Source organism: Lactuca sativa, chromosome 9 (assembly GCF_002870075.4).
Source record: "Lactuca sativa cultivar Salinas chromosome 9, Lsat_Salinas_v11, whole genome shotgun sequence".
Taxonomy (NCBI): domain Eukaryota; kingdom Viridiplantae; phylum Streptophyta; class Magnoliopsida; order Asterales; family Asteraceae; genus Lactuca; species Lactuca sativa.
The window spans coordinates 144,529,522-144,552,276 of NC_056631.2; the positions used below are offsets into that span (position 1 = coordinate 144,529,522).

Sequence of the window (22,755 nt, forward strand, 5' to 3'; positions counted from 1 at the left end):
AAAAATACCGAACTTATGGTTTTGGATTCAGGTTTACCCAAAACCGACACATGCCTATATTCCACTACTCTTACATTTTTGTCATCTCCACTCTCTTCTGACACAATGCTTGATAAATGTCATCCTATATGGCGTAAACTTGATGCCTGTTAGTGCAAGCAAAGTAATCATCTCTCTCTCTCTCTCTCTCTCTCTCTCTCTCTCTCTCTCTCTCTCTCTCTCTCTCTCTCTCTCTCTCTCTCTCTCTCTCTCTCTCTCTCTCTCTCTCTCTCTCTCTCTCTCTCTCTCTCTCTCTCTCTCTCTCTATATATATATATATATATATATATATATATATATATATATATATATATATATATATATATATATATATATATATATAATTTAGTGCTTCACTTGCAAAACCCACCAACAAATCTTTCTCTCTTCTCACTGATGTCCTTTTGTTTTGGGTAGCCATGGGAGGGTATTAAAAGCTCAAGAGCTTTTACGAGTTGCCTAAGTAAACCTTAATTGTTATATCGATCCAGTAATTTTATCAAACCATATAAAGCACACATGTTAATGGATTTCGATCACCGGTCCTTCCTAATTCTATTCACCGCTACTAAAACTCATCTGAAATCTTATTTTCCTTCGATACCCATTTAATTAACCATCTGGAGTGTTTGCTTCCGGAAAACTGGTTTCTTGTCTTTAAGAGAGCAGAATTTGCATCTTTGTTTTGACAGTTTGTGTTGTCCGTGTTCAAATTGTTGTTTCCTTCCTCTAAGTTTCAGGTGATCGATCCCAATTAAGGAATCTGACCATCTCCAACTTCTGCTCCTAAAGAGTCTCTAGTCTCTTCCCTTTTCTATATTTGTAGAATGTTGATGATACGGAGTCAATAGTTTGTTGTATAGAATAGATAGAATTGTCGAATGTTCTCTTCTGGTTTTCAAACCACAAACACATAGACAAAACAGTTTCCTCAAAGAAATTTGAAAGAGATAGAAGGTGAGAGATCACGAAGGGGTAGCTAGATATGGAACATCAAGGAGGAGAGATGGCTCTCCCTATCAACAGCACATATGGTGGAGGCCATGGGCATGGTCACATGCTTCATCATGAATCTGCACCACACAATCACATTGTCCCATCTTCAGCGGCAGCAGTAGCAGTAGCACAGAAACAACACCAACACCAATTACAACTACCAATAACCAACGGGCCCACCAGAATAGTACCACTACCCTCATGTTCTTCCTTGGAAGAGTCTGTACAAGTTCCCTACACCAACAATGACGACAACAGGATGATGGTAAGGTACAGAGAATGCCTCAAGAACCACGCAGTTTCCATTGGAGGGATTGCAACAGATGGGTGTGGTGAGTTCATGCCCTCCGGTGAAGAGGGTACCCTTGAAGCTCTCACCTGCTCAGCCTGCAACTGCCACAGAAACTTCCACAGGAAAGAGATTGAAGGTGAAATCCACCACCACCACCACCCAGTCTCCTGCGACTACAATTATCACTCTGCCCCGAGAATTGAGGTTGGAAATGGTAGATTGCAGGGTCATCATCACCACAGGGGTATTCTTGGAAGAGAATCTTATGGGTACAATCACAATCATGCTGGGGTACTTGTACCTTCAAGAGCGCCACTACCATTGATAATGTCGTACGATATGGGGATTGGATCTTTTCCATCAGAATCTGATCATGAACTTGAAGATGGTGGTGGGTTTATGAACAGGCATCATCCACCACTACAACCACATCAGATAGTGAAGAAGAGGTTCAGAACAAAGTTCACAGAAGAACAGAAGGAGAAGATGCTCAGTTTCGCAGAGAAGGTTGGGTGGAAGATTCAAAAGCAAGAGGAGTCGGTGGTGCAACAGTTTTGTCAAGAACTAGGGATCAAAAGGAGAGTCCTCAAGGTCTGGATGCACAACAACAAGCTCAACTTAGCCAAGAAGATCAACCCTGTTCCCATTAATCCTCAAAACCAAGTAAATTAGGTAATGCATGGGAAGGCTTTAACACTTATCTCCATTGATTACGATGTTTAAATATATACTGTAGCTAAAAACGTTAGGTAACTATTTTGTCTTTAGCTTTCTTTATCTCTTTGGTGGTGGGCAACCTTTCCTTTATTGGATTATATGTATTATGCTTTTCGGGGTCAATTTATAATATATAATAACATTGTTGGAGATTATGCGATGAAGTTAGTTTAAGGAAAAGGGAATGGTGACATATTGATGTGGTCGATGCCTTAATAAGCCAGTCCGTTAAATATATGCTCGGCCCTTCTGTAGAGGAATTGAGTTGCATGGAACTTTATTTTCAAAAGTTGGTGACACTTGTTTATCAATTATCATGTTATATTCACGTCCCATACGATAATTTGCACATATTCTCCCTTTAACAAATTAAATAGAAATAAAAAGGCATGTACAACTACAAGAAACTAATAAGTACAAAAAATGCTACAAAACATTATTTGCAGAAAAATACTAGTTCGAAACATTAACTACTCGCTACAAACAAAATTACATTTAGTGGCACAAACTTAGTGACATATTGGTTTTATGTCACTATATATCAGCTTTTAGTGGCATATAATTTGGAAATTTTAAGTTTCTGCCTAAAATTCCCTCCAAGATTAAAAGATATTGAAAATTTCAGGTTGCCCGCTTTCTATTCCCCCAATATTAAAATCATTACGCCCAATCCTAATTTTTTTTTTAGTTTTAAACGGAGCAACACCTCAACTTTCACTGCCCTAATTCATCTTGTAGATCCATACACCGACGTTCTTCTCCCCCTCCCTTCCTCGAAATTCTCCACTTCTTATCCATTAGAATGGCTTCTCCATCAACGTCGGCCACCGCCTATTCCCCCATCCTCTACCCAACATCTTTATCGCCATGGCTACATCATCGCTTCTAAGTTTTATGTTTTGATCTCCAGGTAATTGCCTCTCCGCTTTGTGTTTATTCTTCACATTAGTGTGACAAATTACATATTCATCCACACGTGTATTCAAAGTCACAAGAAAACTTACCAATTTATGTCCATCTGATGAACTGATTTTGGGGTTACAATGTTTGGAATATGTTTATAGGATGACCTAGTTTATTTTAAATTTCATGTGTTAGTCATACTTTGGAGTACACCAAGTGTTTGTCGAAATTTTGATGCAAAAAAAATGTTGGTTTGATTAACGTAAGTATAAGCTATAAATTCTTATATGTACCGTATAAATTAGTTTCTCACCAAAATAATTCAAATGAGTATTGATTATTAACCATATGAATTTTGAAATTAAAATATAAATGTTTGGCAGAAAAATTGGTAAAAGGATAACAAATTTGGATTTTTTTTCATCTGTTTTGACAATCATCGAACATGTGGGTTGTATTGGTTCTTGGAATTGATGAATTTGCACTCAGAATCTACTTCACATTTGTCTGGATAGTAAAAACATGATTAAATCAATTATTTTAATTTGTTTTGATTGTATCCTCAATTAATTGATCTAGTTCTTACTTTTTGTTTTACTTCACATCTATCATGGTTGTAATTTGAACTATAATTGAATATTTCTTTTTGATGATTATCGAATTTTGTAGTCTTCATCTATGTGTGAAGATAATGATGGTAATTGTGGGCCATTAGGAATTTAGGATTTGTCATCATATATAATATATATGAATAGGATGGCTTTTTTAACTTCTATGATGAGTACAACAGGAAGTACATAACAAAAAGGGATCAATTCATAGGAAGTACATAACAAAAAGGGATCAATTCATCCATTGTAGACTGTATTCATCATCTGTTTTGTTTATTTTCTAAAATCAAACCTTCATGTGTTTTTTTTCTGTTCAAATTTAACTGCATATATTTAATGTTTTTGTTTTTGTTGTAATTTTAACTCCATCCATGTAATATTTTTAGCTATAATTTAATAACATATATGTAATCTTTTTTGTTGTAATTTTAACTGCATCCATATAATCTTTTTTCCTGTAATTTTAATTGCATCTCCATAATATGTATCTCATGTCTCTAATATGAAATTTTCCTTTGTTGCAGTAACACTCAAGATCAACAGCCACCACAACCAATTGTTGAGGCTAATGGAACAGAGATGGGTTTTGTAGTATCCGACAATATCCAATGGGGGTTTTCTACCCAAATCAATCGGGGATTGGCCAGGGGCGGGTGGTGGGACCGAAGTTTGGGTGCGGGGACGGGTTTTGTAGTATTCGACAATATGCACCCTCGTCTGCATCATTGATCTCAACATACCAGGTAAGAACTAATATGGTCTAAATATTTATTATTTTATTGTTTATTTGGCTATTTGGGTTTGCTCATTTGGCTATATTATTAATATTTATTTACTGTTTGACATTATGCGTTTTGCTTATGTGCTTGAATCTTGTTTTTGACAGTTGGAGGACTTGCATGAAATATGTGATCCAAATCCTAGTGAACATTTTGACACAAGTACACAAGATCCAAATGTTTTTTTATTGGGGATTAGTTGTTTCCAGTTGTGATCATGAATTGGATCTTGATTTAGTACAAAAGAGTTCAAAAAGAGTATTTGAAATGGTTTCAAGCGTATGACAAGAAATATGATATTATATGTCATGTCTGAATTATCTAAGAACTATCAGCATGTTGATGCCTACAAATTTTTTCCTTGATTATTCACTTACTAAAGTTTTTTTCTTCAGGAATTGGACAAATTTGTGCATATAATGTCATGTGTTTTTTTATGGTGACAAATTTGTGGATTCTGTCATACTCTTTACCATGCCAGCTCTTTGCTTAGAAGAAAAATTCAAGATAAGCATTTATACAAAGTTGGAGGTGAATCAAGTTTCATGTTTCTTCCTCTACAAATATTTTAGTTCTATAGTAATATGTTTTGAATATTAGCACAACATTTAGACTAAATAAACTCTTTTGAAGACATTTGTATTTTAAATATTGAATATTGTTATTAGACAATTTGTAGTTTGAATTGAAGTAATGATATTATGTTTCATTTATTATTTAAATTGCCTTATTATTATTTTATATTCTACTTAAAATTCTAAAAAATTAGACATAATTTGTTAGTATCATTATTTTGTGTTAAAAAAAGGTGTCTCTAAAAACATGAAAATAATATTTATTTTAACATAATAAATAGTGGCATAAAAATAGTGCCACTAAAACCTAGAAATACTATAGTGGCATAATAGAAAAGTGTCACTAAAACCTAATAAGCTGCAGCGACACAACCAAAAAGTGTCACTAAAGGCCTTTAGTGGCAGCATTTTTAGTGGCACTATTTTTTGTGCCGTTGATTCCCCTGGGGGCTTTTAGTGGCACGTTTTCAGTTTTTAGTGGCACTTTTTCTATGTCACTAAATGTCATTTTATTTGTAGTGACTTAATAATATATATATGACATCCGATCCAAAATACACATCAAAACATAGTGCATTAATATATCCAAAATACTAGTCTAAAATGCTAACACAAACAAAACATTACGTACATAAATCCTAAAAGTAGCTACTTGTCCTCATCACTCCTCTCATTTCCTTCAGTTTCACTTCGTCGTGGCAACGATCGAAACCATTCTTCCAGTGTCGCACTATGCAGCATGTCCAACTACAAATAAATATATTACCAACATATCATAATAGCATTCTACTTTACAAATTAAGGTCATAATGATTATAGCATCCTACTTTTTTATTTTTCCATTATAGCATTTTACTTTCCAAATACACTTAAACATACATCCTATACATATTGCATATGCATTATAACATTGTAATTTTTTATTTTTTCATTATAGCATTGTACTATAACTAAATTTACGATAATATAAGCAAAGTACAAAATATATTACCAACATATCATTATAGCATTCTACTTTACAAATTAAGGTCATGCTGATTATAGCATCCTACATTTTTTTCATTTTTCCATTATAGCATTATATTTTCCAAATACAGTTAAACATACATCCTACATATATTGCATATACGTTATAGCATTGTATTTTTCATTTCTCCATTATAGCATTGTATTATAAAACTAACAATTACTTGTGATTATGGCGGTGGCTATATCAGTGGTTGTTCTTGATTGTACATCGACGCAATGGTAGAAGGTTTACACCCGATGCCTTTGATATGGCCGCATCGAGCACCCAAAATTCTTACAAAACAATTTTTTATGTCCTCTTTGTTGAGACCGCTTGCTTCAGAAGAAGCTTGAGTTTGTTGATTGGTCTCTTGGGCTAAGGCATTCTGTATTTTCAAAAAATGATTAACATCATACTATATATATATATATATATATATATATATATATATATATATATATATATATATATATATATGAAAATACAAATTAACCACTAACATATTGTTGCTCGACTATAGGACTACTAAATACCCCTTGATGATCAGTATTAGCCTTACGAAATGTTTCGAGTCTAGTGATGTCATATTTAACATTAAAAATTAGATTCATTTTGTTGGAAAATTTGTTTTACTAATTTCCAGCAATGGGTTTTTCCCATTTTGAGCACGAATTTTGAACTCTAAATATAATCAAAACGGATTAATGATTATATATTTGTGTTCTCCTTCCGTGATATCTTCGTTTTGTTATATCACACGTCAAAAACAGATTAAAAATGAATGAAAAAATACTTGTCAAAGTAGAGTAGTTAGAAGAAAATAATAAATGAGTTGAGTGGGTTTTAACTCATCCCACATTGGTGGGAGAAAGAAAAGAAAATTGGTTTGTAACTACAAAGACTAGATACATTTGTAAGACTTACAGAAACTAATGCTCTTTCTTGCGCGTTCACGCTGGGGGTGCAAATGCGTGCTGATTTGGTTTGGGTTTACTAAACTTGTGTGCGAGCGCGTGCGTTCTGCGGGTATGAATGCACCACTAGTTGACCAAAAAAGTTGAAGGACCTTTTTGCAATTATTTCTTTTCAGTTAACAGTTACAAAACAAAATAAGAGGCATTAATCAAAGATTTTGTTTTTTGATTTCTTGATTAATTGTCTTATTTAATTTTGACAATACGATTTCGTTTTAATTATATCAGTTACATTGTGTAGTATAATTACAGCGCCTATGTGATTGACTGAGACACACCGAATTAAACAAAATACTGCTCTTCCTCCCTTATGCTTCTACTTCATCTTCCATCTCTTGTTGCAACCAAGGTATAATATGTCCAAGTGAGGGTTCGGACAATCTAGAAGAATTTCTTTCTACTATTGTAACGTGGGAAACGAACACCCATATATGGCGAATTTGTTTTAAGAAAACAGTGTCAAACACAGGCCTTAGTAACAATTTATTGTTTGTTCTTTCTTGCAGATCCTATGGTTATATTTTTCCTAACAGTCTAAAAACAAACTGTGTGTACGAAACGAGCAATTTGAAAAAAAAAAAAATTATGTCTTCTGTTACAATTCTTGTTTTATTCCAAAAAAAAAATCGTTCGGATCCTGTCTTCATAAATCTTTTTTTATGTCAGCTTTTATAATTCTTATTGTCAGAACTTCTCTTTTGCTTCTGTTTTCAAAAAATATTTTCTAAGACATAATTCAAGGAAAACAGTTGTCTTAACAGTTTCTAGAATTCATTTTCTAGAAAAATGACTCTTATTTAATAGTTTGAGTTTATGTTATTGTGTAATAGTTTGAGTTTATGTTATTGTGTACTAATACTTAACTGTTTTACATTATTTTAACTAAAATTGTTGGTTTATATGTATAGTATGCTTGGTGAAAGCTCCCAACCACCAAAGCCTAATGGTACTCCTAATACTCAAGAAGTTCCCGTGACAACCATGTCGATCAATCATGCTAAGAAACCTAAGAAGTTCTTGTGACTACACTTTAAAAGGTGGCAGCAAAATATGCTCTTATACCTCACCACATTGAATCTTGATAGATTCTTAACTGAAGAGGCTCTAAGGATGCCTGAAAGAGAAGGAGATGTGCAAGCTTTGAATGCGATTGAAGCTTGGAAACATTCTGATTTCTTATGTAGGAATTATGTTCTTAATGATCTTGTTCATTCACTTTATAATGTGTATTGTGTAACAAAGATTGGCAAATAACTATGGGACTTATTCGACGAAAAGTATACAACTGAAGATGTTGGAACAAAGAAATTTGTAGTTGCCCAGTTTCTTGACTATAAAATGGTCGATGGGAAAACTGTTATGTCCCATGTCCAAGAACTGCATGTCCTCCTACATGACATACATGTCAAGGGTATGGGTTTTAATGAACCTTTTTCTGTTGCTTCCATGAGTGAGAAGCTACCCCTAGTTGGGTTGATTTCAAGAATTACATGAAACATAAGAGAAAGGAGATGTCCATTGAGGATCTTATTGTTTGCCTTTGAATTGAAGAGGACAATAAGATGACTCAAAATAGTAGCTACAAACCTACTTATGAGAAAGCTAATGTCACACCCCCGAACCAGACGGCGGAAACGTCCGAGGGCTCGTGTGACTTAAATTGAATATCATCACAATGAATATACATGAATCATAACATAAACATCACCATGCATCAATATATTACAACTGACATTGTTCACATCAAGTACATTGTTTTAACGTTACAAATCCATACATAAATTGTTTGATAATTTTCAAAAGCAAAACAAACTAACATACTTGGTACTTATTCCTCAGCTTACCTGTTACCTGATAATACAAGTTATTTTGAAAACGAGTCAACATATGGAATGTTGGTGAGTTCATAAGCATGTTTGGTATAAAAATGTTTTATGTAGTTTGAATGAAAACAACCCATAAAATCTGATATTTTCTGAAAATACCATTGTTTATAAAAAGGTGTGAAGATCCGTAAATATATATGCATGATGATTTCAAAACATGTATAACTGAAAATATATATATATATATATATATATATATATATATATATATATATATATATATAACTTTGTAATAATATACAAGTGAAAATGTTGAACTTTCCCGGAAAACCCGATGTTTTCCAAAATAAAACATATCATATAACGGTTTGAATGGTTACTCATCATGTGAATGACTTTGAATTACCTTGTTTACTTGGTTTACATTGGATTTATTTATGTGAGTCGTTATAACCATGCATAATAATGACTAGTTCGTCTGTCTTGGCACTCTAGTGAACGCCGGAATTGATCTTAAGATTTTGTCACCCTAGACTGGCCGAGTCTAACTGTAGCGAACAGCTGAGGTGTGGGGGAGTCACCCCCGTATAGATTTATACACAAACTCTCGCCTCTCCCTCCAGGAGACTTTGATTATAACTACAGACTACAACCGGCACACGTTGGTGCCACCCGTTATTACTCACTAGATCCCAATTGACTTTGATTACTATTGATTATCGACCTGTATTTGTTTACTTTGATTACGCATAGGCCTAACAAACGAGGAGAAGAGGAATACAAAACCAAGAAGCAGTCAAGCCAGTCTTCACCGTTGATGTTAATCCTCTCAAGGACATCATCTAGTTCCTTTCAGCACCAAAAAGTGTCGGAGCACGGTCAACGTACACTTTAGCCCTCGGATAGCTAAGCACCACAAGATCGTTGTTCACCCACAAGAACTTCTCCTGCCAGTTCTTCTTCGATTTCTTATCATGGATAAGAGTGGGGACATCTCGCTGTCGAGAGAGAGTTCGAGTCCCCGGCTGGGTAGACTCATTAAAGAAATATTGGGTTTTGAACATTCTAACACTCATATGGTGTACATGCAACCCTATAAACCTTGGATCTATGTTTTCTCTATAATACATGCAAATAAGAACTTTCCAAGGCTTTAATCCTAACTAGCATATTATGATGTTCTTAATCTACAAAGTACTAGTTAGAAGACATACCTTTTGATGTAGCTTGATGTCTTCAAGCTTTAAGAACTTAGCCCCAATAGTGTGGAAGCCTCAAGTGGAATCACAAATCACCAAGACACCTTGGAAGACTTTAGAGAATATGAATACTTGGTTCTCTCTTAGTGAAATCGGCTAGCCCTCTTAGTGTATCCACACTAGTGCCAATTTCACCAACCAAGGACATCTTTATATAGTGTGGAGGATTAGGGTTAAACCCTAATACCCATGACCTTTCATTTCCTAGGATCCATGGGTTAAACACTCCATGGACTATCCATGAAAGCTTAGCCCAACCTAAATGAACTTGGCCCATTCCATATAAGAGTCCATATTTAATTAGTTCCTTTTGATCACTTAATTAATTATAAATTAATTCTTGATCAATACTAATTAAATAATATGATTCCATATTAATATATTAGAACTTATAATATATTAATATTAATCATAAACATACTATTCTCAAAAGATTATCCATATAAATTGTGTCGGTGAAGTGCAACCCAAATGGACCATGTCGGGTCGGGTCAAGTACATACCACATATAGTTATGGACTTAGACATTAATCCAACAAGAAATGCTTGAAATCTGGAATAGTCAGCAGGTGCCCCAGGGCACGACAGAGTACTTCGAAACCCACTATCTTGTTTATAGCGATAGGGGTCAACTCTCTCACCGAAAACACGTATTCCGGGATGATCAGGTTGAAGAAATCAATTGTGGGCAAGCACAGACCTGCCTCGAACAAGGTGATTGGGATGACGACTTTGCCTTCAGGCGGATTGTAGAGTGAAGCATCAGGCAGAGGGATTTGCAGTCCGTGTTCGGGAACGAACCCGAACCGGAACTCAAAAGATTCCCATTCTTCGGAGTTCATATCTCTCCCCAAAGCGCAAGTGGCAACCATGGAGAAAATATGAAGAAGGGGTTGAAAGGGTTTTTTCTCACAAATAGGAAGTAAAGAGGAAATGCCATGAAGAACAGAGCCTTAAATACCACAAAAGGGGCAGCGAACCGTTTCATGATGAAAACGCGTAATGAACGACGATTTCGTCATGCCAATCGCGTAAGCTGTCAATAGCAGCCTGCCACGTGCCTATGAATAGTCCAGAACAACTCTGCTACGTCACGAACGCAAAAGCCTACTGGCCTAAGGGACTTGTTAACGTTACCATAAATGGTTCTGTTAAATGTAATGGACATCATAAATGAGACGTTATCTCGTCAAGACTTTGGCCAAGGCAGTCTAACACCGGTGTGGCAGTTCGTTTCCCTCCGTGAAGGACGAATATCCCCCGCAATCTACTCATACACTCACGACCAATCAGAACGTGACAGAAAGCTTAGGTGATGCTCAAAGTTGACGTCACCAGGCAGTTAGTTAACATGGGCATGATTCTCCCAGTCAGAGGAGGCCACATTTCACGCTCATCGGACGAGGTCCCCACGATCCGTTAGAAGCAGGTATAAAAGGATCTCTTCCGCCTCAAGGAAGGGATCCCATCTTCTTTCTCAAAAAGATTATCCTAAAATTACATGTCTCATAAATCTAACTTGATCGTCAGAGCGACGTCCTGGAAGAACACCCGGACGTCCTCTAACAATTCTTCTATGTGTTGTGTTCTCAGGAAAACTCTCAAGGCATCACAATAATATATATATATATATATATATATATATATATATATATATATATATAGAGAGAGAGAGAGAGAGAGAGAGAAAGAAAGAAAGAAAGAAAGAGGTTCCGTTGAGATTAAAAAAAAAAGAAATTAAATATTCTTCTACCTTTTCTTCCTACTTATCTTCCTACCAACATGAAATTGTGACAAATGTCATATTTAGATAAAACTAATGATATTTTAGGACATTTGTCATCATTTAAAATAGGTAGGAAGATAATTAGGAAGAAAAGTAGGAAGATATTTAATTTCTCTAAAAAAAATAGAGATCTTGTGATTCAACCTCATCCAAATATTTCACATATGTCGCTCTAACACTTTGGCATACCGGTACGACAGGTCTGTTATAATCATAAATAATTATATAGCGTCGTCTGTTCCTTTTCTCCTCCACCACCACAACTGCCACTGCAACCACCACTATCACCATCTCTGATACCAGTCGGCCCCACCATTGACACCTCCATCACTTATACCACCACCACCTCTTCTGCCACCAACTGTTATTATCATATATGATTACTCAATCTATAAACAGACATATATGTATAATCATTTACATATATGTATAAACATGTATAATCATATATGATTATACCTCTTTGTCATATAATAATTTATGATTAGTCATACCTCACTGTTGCCGGTATGCTGGAGCATTAGAGCGGCAAATGAGAAATATGTGGTTGAGGTTGAATCTTAAGATCTCTATTTTTTTAATCTCAAGTAGCATGTATTTGGTTTCAAAAAAGAAATTGATTATGGTATAGGGAAAAATCCTAGAACAATTGACTATTAGGCTGGTGTATAGCTAAAAAACGATAATGTGAACTGAAGAGATCAAACAATAAGGTTTTTGAAGGAACACAAGTATATGTTTTATGAAGGAAAACATGTATATGTTTTGATCTTTAAACCATCCTATGATGCCTGTTATGAAATTATAAACGTGCAACAAACACAAAGATTGCCAACAATATATATATATATATATATGATGATGCTTGGAATGCATGAAATTAACACGAAGAACATTTGAACACCGCGATATAAGTGGTAACCTAAAATCGTAAAATAAAATATGAAACAGTCACTACTTATTGAACAGTTACGTTGCTAATAAAAATCCAAGGAGAGAGAAGTGAAAGAAAATTATAACCAATTTAATTATGACAGTGTAGAAAATGACAGCACATTTTATTCATGCTACCAATATAGATAATGTTTTATTTTTTATTCATACTAACAAGTACTTATACCTTTTTGCCAAATATTTTTCCCAACGTGCTTTCATTTTTTAGAATAGCAACATGTTACACAAAAATTGTAAAATTATTATAAGTTGTGTTAATGTGTTCTCAGTTTTTAGTTTAATCTTCTGTCGTGTGGATGTGTGTGTGATTCACCATATATTGGTGTTGGTTGGATCTTTTGGTGGGCCTCCTAAAGGTTGGTGTGTGTTCATTATAACTAGGAAATGCCCAGTCGCGCCAAAGGCGCGTTTTTTATTTGTAATAGTAAAAGGTCACAACGTCATTGGCGTGGGTTCGAATAAATTTCTTTCACAACTTAAGCAATTGTTGTTTGAACCTCGAGAAGCTTTTGTTTGTGGTGATGGTCAGACTAATCCAATCAGTGGAAACCATATCCAAAGGCATGTCTGCAATGCGTTCGGCATTCCTCCAATCCCAAGTAGCTCCTTTGTCACTCTACAATCCTCCTAACTTCAGTTATCCAATATTCGCCTTCATAAATCAACAGCAATCCCCTTCCAACGTTAAAAGTTTTTGTTATGCAAACCTGTAACAAAATAAGAACTATTAAATAGTTTTGATTCTTATAATTCACAAAATTATGGAATTCTAAATAAAATTGAAACTCGCTTGAACATAATGGTAAATAGAACATAAAGGTGAAGATTCTACTTAAACCTTGATTGATTAGTTTTAAACTAAATAAATTTTTTTATAAGCTTGAAATTGGTAATGCCAAGCAACTTTTTATAATGAATATCATATGATATAATAAAAACATGACAATAAGTCAATAATTTGTATGTCATTATTTTAGAGATAATTAAAAGATTTGATAAAAATGTATAATAATAATTAAACTAAAGTTCTAAATATCTATAATGACTTTTAAGAAACATAAAATGACAATTTTTTAAAACATTATAAAGACAAATGTGTGGGACATAGAGGCGTGTAGTGATAATAATAATAATAATAATAATAATAATAATAATAATAATAATAAATTATGAAATATATAATCCAGGGACTGTATTGTAACTTTCATAAAATAAGTTTTAATAAAGGAAATTGTGTTTATGGTTAAAATCGGCAACATGTCAAACCTAACGGACAAAAACTGACAATTTTTGAAAGTCTTAATCTTCTTCCCCATGTAAAACTGGAAAAACTTACGTGACAAATTTGTAAAGACAAAAAACTCATAAAACAACAAATTTTAAAACACTATAAAGACGAATGTGTGGGGCATAGACGTGTGTAGTGAAATAGTAATAATAATAATAATAATAATAATAATAATAAATTATGAAATATATAGTCCATGGACTGTATTGTAATTTTCATAAAATCAGTTTTAATAAGGAAGTTGTGTTTATGGTTAAAACCGACAACATATCAAATCTAACGGATCAAAACTGACAATTTTCGAAAGTGTTAATCTTCTTTCCAAAACTGGAAAAACTTATGTGGCAAATTTGTAAAGACAAAAAATTTATGAGGCAAATTTATAAAGACAAAAAAATATATTGTTCTCTAAACCTCAGGAAATAAAATTAGAAAATATATTATTAAGAATTTAATCCACATAACAATGACAATGGTGGTAACAACTCAAAAACTCTAAACTTCCGCCACAAGAACAAAAGAAAAAAAATATTGTGACGAAAACAAAAAGTAAGAAAAGTTCATTGTTCCCTAAACCCTTTGGGAATTAATTGTGGCAAAAGTCTAAACCCCACATGAAAGAGGAGTAAAAGCCACAGTCTCTACAAAATTTTGTGCCAAAACTTGAAAGCTAATAAAGTATATTGTTCCCTAAACTCTTTGAGAATTAATATATATATATATATATATATATATATATATATATATATATATATATATATATATGAATTTTCCTCTTTCATGGTGTGAATCTTGGTGGAAAATTTGTTGGTCTTGTGTTTGGAGTTATGTTCCTTAAAGGTATATTTAAAAAAAATAAAAAAAAAAATAACTCCTAAAAAACTAATCTAAATGACTTTTTAAAAAACCAACTTATAGGATATTTTTGGTTTATCAAACATTACAAGTTAACAAATTTGAAAAATAAGTTAGCTTATCAGCTAGCCGTAACAAACCAAACACAGCCTAAATTTTCACCCGGACTGTCCCTAGGGTTTGGCTTTGTTTTGGTTTTGGTCCCTCACATACATAAAATATCTATTTTACCTTTATCTAAATAAATTTAATGGGTTGAAATTGTTTTCTCCAAAATCTACTAATGTACATCACTAAACTGCCAATCTCTCTTTTTGTGTCTGATCATGTAATCAACAAATTTCAATCAACAGTCTCTCTTTGACTAATGAGTGATTTCAATCTCTTACAACAAAAATTCATGGTATATTGGTATTGAGTTTGAAACTAGTGTGATGCATTTGCACATGTTTCTCTTTTTCGTCTCTTGTTTTTCGTCAACAATCCTTTATCAGCCAAACTCTTCATCTTCTGTGCTTTTCTTGCTTTCGCCTTTTCTTCAAAACCATCATCCATCATTTTCATTGTCGCCACACGTTTTGCCTTATAAACCTGTAAATTAACACAATTCAATTCAATTGGTTACATATTTCAAAGTATAATAATGCCCTAATATAAAAAAAGCTTCAAAAGTGCAATTTCTTTCATAAATGATAATACAGTGAACATGTTTGAAGAGAAGAATGAAAACTTACCTTTGTAATGTCTTCAAGCACCTCATTCTCTTTACACTCAAACTTTTCCAATTTTTTTCCAAGATCCGCTTCTATCTCATGAATAAGATCTATGTCATTCTGCCAAATATCAACTTTAAATATAAATAAATTGTGCATTTTATACAAAAAAAATCATGCAACTTCTTTCCAATGTCAGTTTCTATATCATAAATAAAGATATCATGCAAAGTTATCAACTCATAATTTCTTGAGTAAACTACATTTTTTGCCCATGTCTTATGAGTGTTATTTTATTTGCTACAAAAAGGATTCTTGTTACTTTATTAGTCCCTGTGGCAACAATTTGGTCCTTGAGACTCTGTAATGGACGGAGGGCAAAAAGGTCATTTGACATGGCTTAACCGCCGAAAACAGACCATGAACATGAGAATTTGGTGCTACATAGATCAAAAAAGAAACAAGAAAAAATCGCTATGCCACATGGGCAAAAATGTAATTTACTCTAGTTTTTATTCAAATGGGTTTGTTTAAAGAAGCTCATTGTTGTTCAAACCTGGGTGATGAAACTTATTGCTAATCCTCCTCTACCAGCTCTAGCTGTTCTTCCAACACGATGAACATAGTCCCTTGGATACCTGAAACAGTTTATCAACTTTTGTATCAATTAAATTAAAACATATTATATAATTTGTAACTGTTATGATTTAGGGTTTAGGGTTACCTTGGAATATCATAATTAATGACAAGATCAACAGTAGGAATGTCCAAACCCCTACTAGCAACATCAGTTGCAAGCAACACAGGGACTTTCCCAGATTTAAATCTATGAAGAGCAGAAAGCCTTAAAGACTGTGATTTGAATGAATGTAATGCAGCCACTTCCTGATCAAGCTCTTCCATCAATAATCCCAAAAGATGACAGCTCCTGATAAAATTAATTATTAATATACTTTATTCTCTTTACTTTTAAATAAATAAATTGTAATTCGAAGGAATCATAATACCTGCATGTGGAGACAAAAATTATGGCAGATCGGATCCCCATATCTTCCATTCGTGACAAAATATGAAGCAGATAAACATCCTTCACATTTTTAGGAATAAATATATACTGCTGTTTGAGAGTATCCACTGTTTGAAACCCTTCATAAGCCTCATAAAAGTACGCTTTATTTGCAGAAACCTCAAGTAATGATTGAAGGTTGCTTGTCATTGTTGCAGAAAATAACAAAGTCTGTCTGTTTTTCGGTAAGCAGTTGAACACCACTCTTAACTCATCTTCAAATCCAGTATCCAAAACCCTATCTGCTTCATCCAACACTAAGAACTGAAATTATGTTAAACTTAACTTCCATATCACATCACATATTAAACAAACGGTATGTTTTGTTGGATGGAATGGAATGGAATGAACCATTCCATTCCTTTATACCTTGGTGTTAGAAAAGACAGGAGGAATATCGGGATTCTGCTCGATAAGAACTTTAATTCTTCCAGGAGTTGCAATTACAACATGAGGGCGTTGCATCAAGGTCTGTGATTGGCTAATCATATCCATCCCACCAACTATAACAGCACATCTTAAATTCAAGCATGATCCAAGGGCCCGAAATTGTTCTGCCAGCTGGTATGCCAGCTCACGGGTGGGAGTCACCACCAGACAAAACACACCAAAAGGATCCTCTGCGAGGCGGTGTAGGATAGGCAATGCAAAAGCTGCGGTTTTACCACTTCCAGTCTGAGCTATGCCTAATACATCTTCACCAGAAAGGATACGAGGGATGCAGTGTTGTTGAACAGGGGTAGGTTTTTTCATGCCCAATTCTTTGCAGGTTTGAAGGGCCCAATCGGAAAGATTTAGGTCAGAAAAAGTGAGGCGAGTAGTGTTGGGGTTGGGGTTGGATGATGTGTCTTTGACCAATTCGTGGTGGGTGGGGGGAGGGGTATCAGCAATGGTGGTGACAGGTTTGGAGGATCTTTTGATTGGTTTTTGAGAAAATAAGGGGAAGTTTTCATCAATGAGAGCTTCTTGTTCAGCCATGGTCGCTGCAGTTAAAATAATTTCATGCTACTATTACAATAATAGAATTAACATCTAGGTTTTTGATAATTGAAGCACAAACACATACACAATTGCCGTTTGTAATTAGTTCTCATTTCACATTCAAAGGTAAACTACAAATTTAAAGATATTTCATTCGAAATCAGTTCTGATGTGAGGTAAACTACACCTTTAAATCAAAAAAATCGACAGCAACACAAAATTCAGATCAGATACGAGTTCAAATCAGTATAGTCGATGGCAGCACAAAAAAAATCGACGGCAGCACCAAAAAAATCGACATCAGCACAAACAAATCCACAATTTTTGCGTTCCAATTACCAGGAAACAAAGGGAAAAAGAAAGAAGAATGCAGAAGAATGAAAGCAGACAGCAGGAAAAAGAAAGAAGAATGCAGAAGCAGGAACAAACACGAACCTTAGCTGTGGGGTCGAAGGTCTTCGATGTTGCTGTGGGCGGCTGTGACGATATCCGACCGGTGGGGAGGAGATGGCTACCGGCGGTGGCTTCACAGGGGAGAACTTGAGGAGGCAACGATGGAGAGACCAGCAATGGAGTATGGAGGCGTTTGCTGTTTTTGTGTCGATGTATAAGGGTTAGGTTATGGGTATATTTGTCGATTCTTTTAATAGTGAAATAATGAGTGTAATAGTGAAATTACTAGTTTTCGGTATTGGGTCTATTTTCGCTATAATCCAACAATATTTTTGTATATTTATTTTCGCTATAATCCAACAATATTTTTGTATATTTGTTTAAATGGTTTCTCGTCATCTTTTTGCATTTAAAGGGTACGAACTTATGTTTTTATGTTTTAAAAAATCATTATGAAAATTTTGAAGGGGTCACCCGGTGACCCCATCCTAATCATCATGTTTGTAAGTGTCACCTATTTGCCACGAAGGATTTTGAATGACAGCTTGCAATTATATTTATTAAATTATCTAATGGTTTCATACAAAGCTTTGAATTTCCAACGAAGGATATTTTGTTTTGATTGAAGAAAATACTGGATTTCGGGGTTTATCCGGTAATATTTATAAACGACAAATCAACGGTTGCATTTGTCAAAATTTTGTTCGTGAATTCTGGCGGAATCTTCCCAGAGATATTGTTGTGTGAAACGTTAAAGTAAACATGATCTAAACAAGATCATCACTCCCAAAATCTTTAGGTAATGACCCATTGATGAAATTCGCAGACAGATCTAGAAATTTCAACAAATCAAATCCAATCGTAATCTTCTCATGAAGACAATTATTCTTCAAAGAAACCACCGTTAAGTTCCAAAGACCACCAAGACTCTCCGGCAACTCCCCCGTAAACAAATCCCCAAACCATTAAGAAACTGTAACCCCACCCACCATCTAACAAGCTCCTGAAGCGTGCCACAAATCAAATTATTCGAAAAATCAAGAAATGTAAGCTATGAATCATTATACAACGACAAAATAAACCCATTGATGGAATTATTTGACAAATCAAGGTTCCTCAAGTACTCAATCAATCCAAGATCGGCGGTGGAATCGTCGACATTCCCACAACATACAACTTTCCATGAACATGGTGAGTCATCAGAGTAATTTCCATGTGTCTAAAACACCTAAAGGATCATTGAAAACAGAGTAATTGAAAGAAAGCAAAAGAACCCCATTTGTAGTTAACCCAAATGATCGGTTAACAAGAAACAACACAATAATCGAAAGGCATAAATGGAGTTTGACCTTGGAGATTATGGCGATTTACTATAAATGTTGGGTAGTGTGGAAGCAGAGGAAGGGATTACAACTTCTATAGATCGTGGATCGGAGGTTACAATATTGATGGCGCCGGAAATTGGTGCAGATGGTGGATCAGAGGAACACAACAACATGAAACCTTCTCCTCCAAGGGTTCTAGTGTTCTTGGGTGTTCTTGATTTTGTGCCGCTTTTCTCTCCAATGAAGAATACAAAGGAACCAAAGGTTTGGGTATTATTTCTTTTCTCTCTGATGAAGAACAGTGAGTCGACTCACCGAGCCATTGTTAACTCACCAGCTTAGTTGGCAGTTGACAAGCAGTGTAACCTTCAAAATGGGTAAAGGTATGAAATTAACCGGTAAAACACAAGTTTAAACTCTTTAAATGCAAAAAAAAAAAAAAAAAAAAAAAAAAAAAAGATCGCAAGGGACCATTTAAACCAATATACAAAACATTGTTGGGCTACAGTGACAATAACCCTAAGTTAAATTTTGATAAATTGTATCGATAAACTAGGCGAATGTTTGCGCGTTGCACATAAACACCTATATAGTTGAAATCTTTATAAATATATGTTTTTTTAATATAATAATAATGTTGTTAAATTTGATAAAATAATTCGTATACTAAATTGATATAATATATTGATTATTTTAATTATATGATAATATATACATCTATTATAATTGCATAATCTCAATCGTTTGAATGACTTCTACCCACGAGTTACTCATGAATAAAATTAAATATAATATATGATTTAATGTTATTTATAGTTGTTGTTATTGTTAATTAATTTTTTGAAATTTATTTGTTTATCGTTTTAATTTCTATCATAACAATTATTTAAAACATCAAACATTGTCTTTTGATTTTAAAGGTAACAATATAATCATTTATATAGAGTTGTATTTAACTATTGTTATTGTAAGTTATTTTAAACTACTTATTTGAAAACTTTTAACGATTATACAAATATTTTTAGGAAATATTTTAGTTAAATCGAGATTATAATTCAGTTTTTGCATTTGGCACTACAATTTATCACTTTTAACTATTCACAAAATATCCATTGGGTTTTTTAAGTGGAACTGAAATTTATATTTAAGTTGACACTGTAATGTTATCTTAAAAATTAACAATTTAAGTATTTTGTCAAAACCGTTTAAAAGTTGTAGCTTTAAATTAATAATGGTTTACATACAACAACATCTTAATCTAATAAATTAAGTATAATATGTTAAAAATTAAAGACATAACTTTATAAGTATAAGTAAATATGTTATTTTAATATTGAAATTTAGTTTATTTTTTGTTACACTTTAGGTTTGATATTTATTTAACCTTATTAACCAACTTATAATCATTATTAAAAAGACACTAAAATTTATCAGTTTTAACTATTTACAAAATATTATTTGGGTTATTTAAGTTAAACTAAAATTTATATTTAAGTTGGTCATGTAATGTTATATTTAAATTTATAATTTAAGTATTCTACACAAATTGTTCAAAAGTTGTAGCTTTAAAATGATAATGGTTTACACCCAACAATATATTAGAACTAATATATTAAGTATAATATGTTAAAAGTTAATAAACATAACTTTATAAGTAGAAGTAAAGATATTCTTTTAATATTGAAATTTAGTTTGTATATGATTACACTTTATGTTTGATATTTATTTAATATTATTAACCAACTTATAACCATTATTACGAAGAAATTGAAAAGTCATGGGAGTTTCAAATGAATGTGGTGAAAGAAAAAATGCATGGGAGTTTCAAATGAATATGGTGAAAGAAAAAATGCTAGTTTTATAAGATATACTAGGCGAATCCCCGCACGTTGAGCGAGAATAGAATAATATAGTTAAAATAATAACTTTTACCAAATTATTATTTATATTTCTACTTTGAAACAAAATGTTAGTAGTAAAGCAAACATATAGTTAACATATTAGTTTTATTAAACATTATAGTTTAATTTTTAAGTCATTGTGATATATACAATTATTTAATAATTTTATAAACCATTTAAAATTGTGTAAATTATATATCAAATGAATGATAATATAAAGGGTAACAAAACGTATAAACAAAAATATGAACTACAACTTTTAGTAACATAAAAATAGAAAAACATATATTATAATATTTATATTAAAAAAGATATATATACAACGAATAATAAAAAAATATGAAAAATAAACACTATAACTTTTAATAATATAAAAACACTAAAACATCTATTATAACATTTATATTAACTCTTCATATTTAAATCACAAATCTCTTCAAATACATTAATGTTTTTAATGAGCAAAACTTTACAACCTTATAAAAGAAAGGCAAGTAAAAAGTTATTAGTGATTACTAATTAATAACCATAAGTTAAAAACTCTTGAGTTGTAACTAATAAATATACATAAATTATAAAACTCTTGAGTTGTAGTGTGAGTTTCAAATGAATGCGGTACTTCGAAATGTATTATTATTATTATTATTCTTTTTATTATTATTATATTCTTCTAAACAATTGGTTTTGATGCATCATTTTAACCCCTTCAATTATTAAATATAAAGATATTTAATTATAAATTTATAACATACATAGGTGTATATACATGTTAAACAAATCACATAATATATATATATATATATATATATATATATATATATATATATATATATATATATATATATATATATATATTCGTAAATATCATATGTAATTATTGTCGTAATAACATGGATAAATTACTTTTATATGAAGAACATATCATGATAAGTCTATCATAATTACATATCAAATATTCAAAATTATGTTATCTTTTAAATATGTTGTGTAGGATAACACAACAAATAAGTAATATAAAATAAACATAATCAAAATAGAAAAACTACGATCAAATAAATAAGAGCATTGGGTGGTTGAATATATAAATAAAGATGTTACATAAACATACATTTAAATCAAAAGAAAAAACCAACATTCGTCAACTTTTCTCAAACAAAAAAATCTATATCCATTTTATGAATTTTCTTTCTTCATTTAACACCATTCAACCATAAAAACTTGATGACAATTATTCACTAACCTGCAATCAAAATATTTTTCTTGAAAAAGAAGAAGCAGAAAGATATTCCAAGCAAAACATTGATATTTGGAGAGTCACATTCAAGATTGAGTAATACACACAAATCACATATAAATATTAAATGAGAAACTGAATATAAAGAAATAATATAAAAGTTTCATTTGTTTTGGTTAAAAAAAATCATATTTTAATTACCATCAATGCGACATAACCTATTTCTTCAAATCATCATATTTGGATCGTGAATGTTTCAACTATATGAAAACTTTTGAA

At 32.6% G+C, this 22,755-nt stretch overlaps 2 protein-coding genes across 2 annotated transcripts; one reads left to right on the forward strand and one right to left on the reverse strand.

Annotated features, from left to right (window-relative positions):
* The first annotated feature begins 416 nt into the window (after positions 1–416).
* On the forward strand, positions 417–2,204 carry LOC111886143 (zinc-finger homeodomain protein 3). Its single transcript, XM_023882369.2, has one exon. The coding sequence runs from the start codon at positions 1,025–1,027 to the stop codon at positions 1,997–1,999; it is 975 nt and encodes a 324-aa protein (XP_023738137.1). The 5' UTR covers positions 417–1,024; the 3' UTR covers positions 2,000–2,204.
* Positions 2,205–15,073: 12,869 nt separating this feature from the next.
* On the reverse strand, positions 15,074–18,256 carry LOC111886144 (DEAD-box ATP-dependent RNA helicase 36). The gene is made up of 7 exons (XM_023882370.2): positions 18,059–18,256; positions 17,012–17,625; positions 16,584–16,906; positions 16,301–16,504; positions 16,133–16,214; positions 15,598–15,696; positions 15,074–15,454 (listed from the first exon to the last, which is right to left on the reverse strand). The coding sequence occupies exons 2-7, from the start codon at positions 17,618–17,620 to the stop codon at positions 15,290–15,292; spliced, it is 1,482 nt and encodes a 493-aa protein (XP_023738138.1). The 5' UTR covers positions 17,621–17,625; positions 18,059–18,256; the 3' UTR covers positions 15,074–15,289.
* Positions 18,257–22,755: the final 4,499 nt, after the last annotated feature.

Bases quoted from the DNA above. Each gene is read 5' to 3' on its own strand.
- LOC111886144 (XM_023882370.2), bottom strand. From the start codon at position 17,620: ATGGCTGAACAAGAAGCTCTCATTGATGAAAACTTCCCCTTATTTTCT. The intron at 16,505-16,583 runs GTATTATGATTC...TAATTTTATCAG, and splicing joins ATTTTTGTCTCCACATGCAG to GAGCTGTCATCTTTTGGGAT. The intron at 16,215-16,300 runs GTAACCCTAAAC...AAACTGTTTCAG, and splicing joins ATTAATTATGATATTCCAAG to GTATCCAAGGGACTATGTTC.
- LOC111886143 (XM_023882369.2), top strand. From the start codon at position 1,025: ATGGAACATCAAGGAGGAGAGATGGCTCTCCCTATCAACAGCACATAT.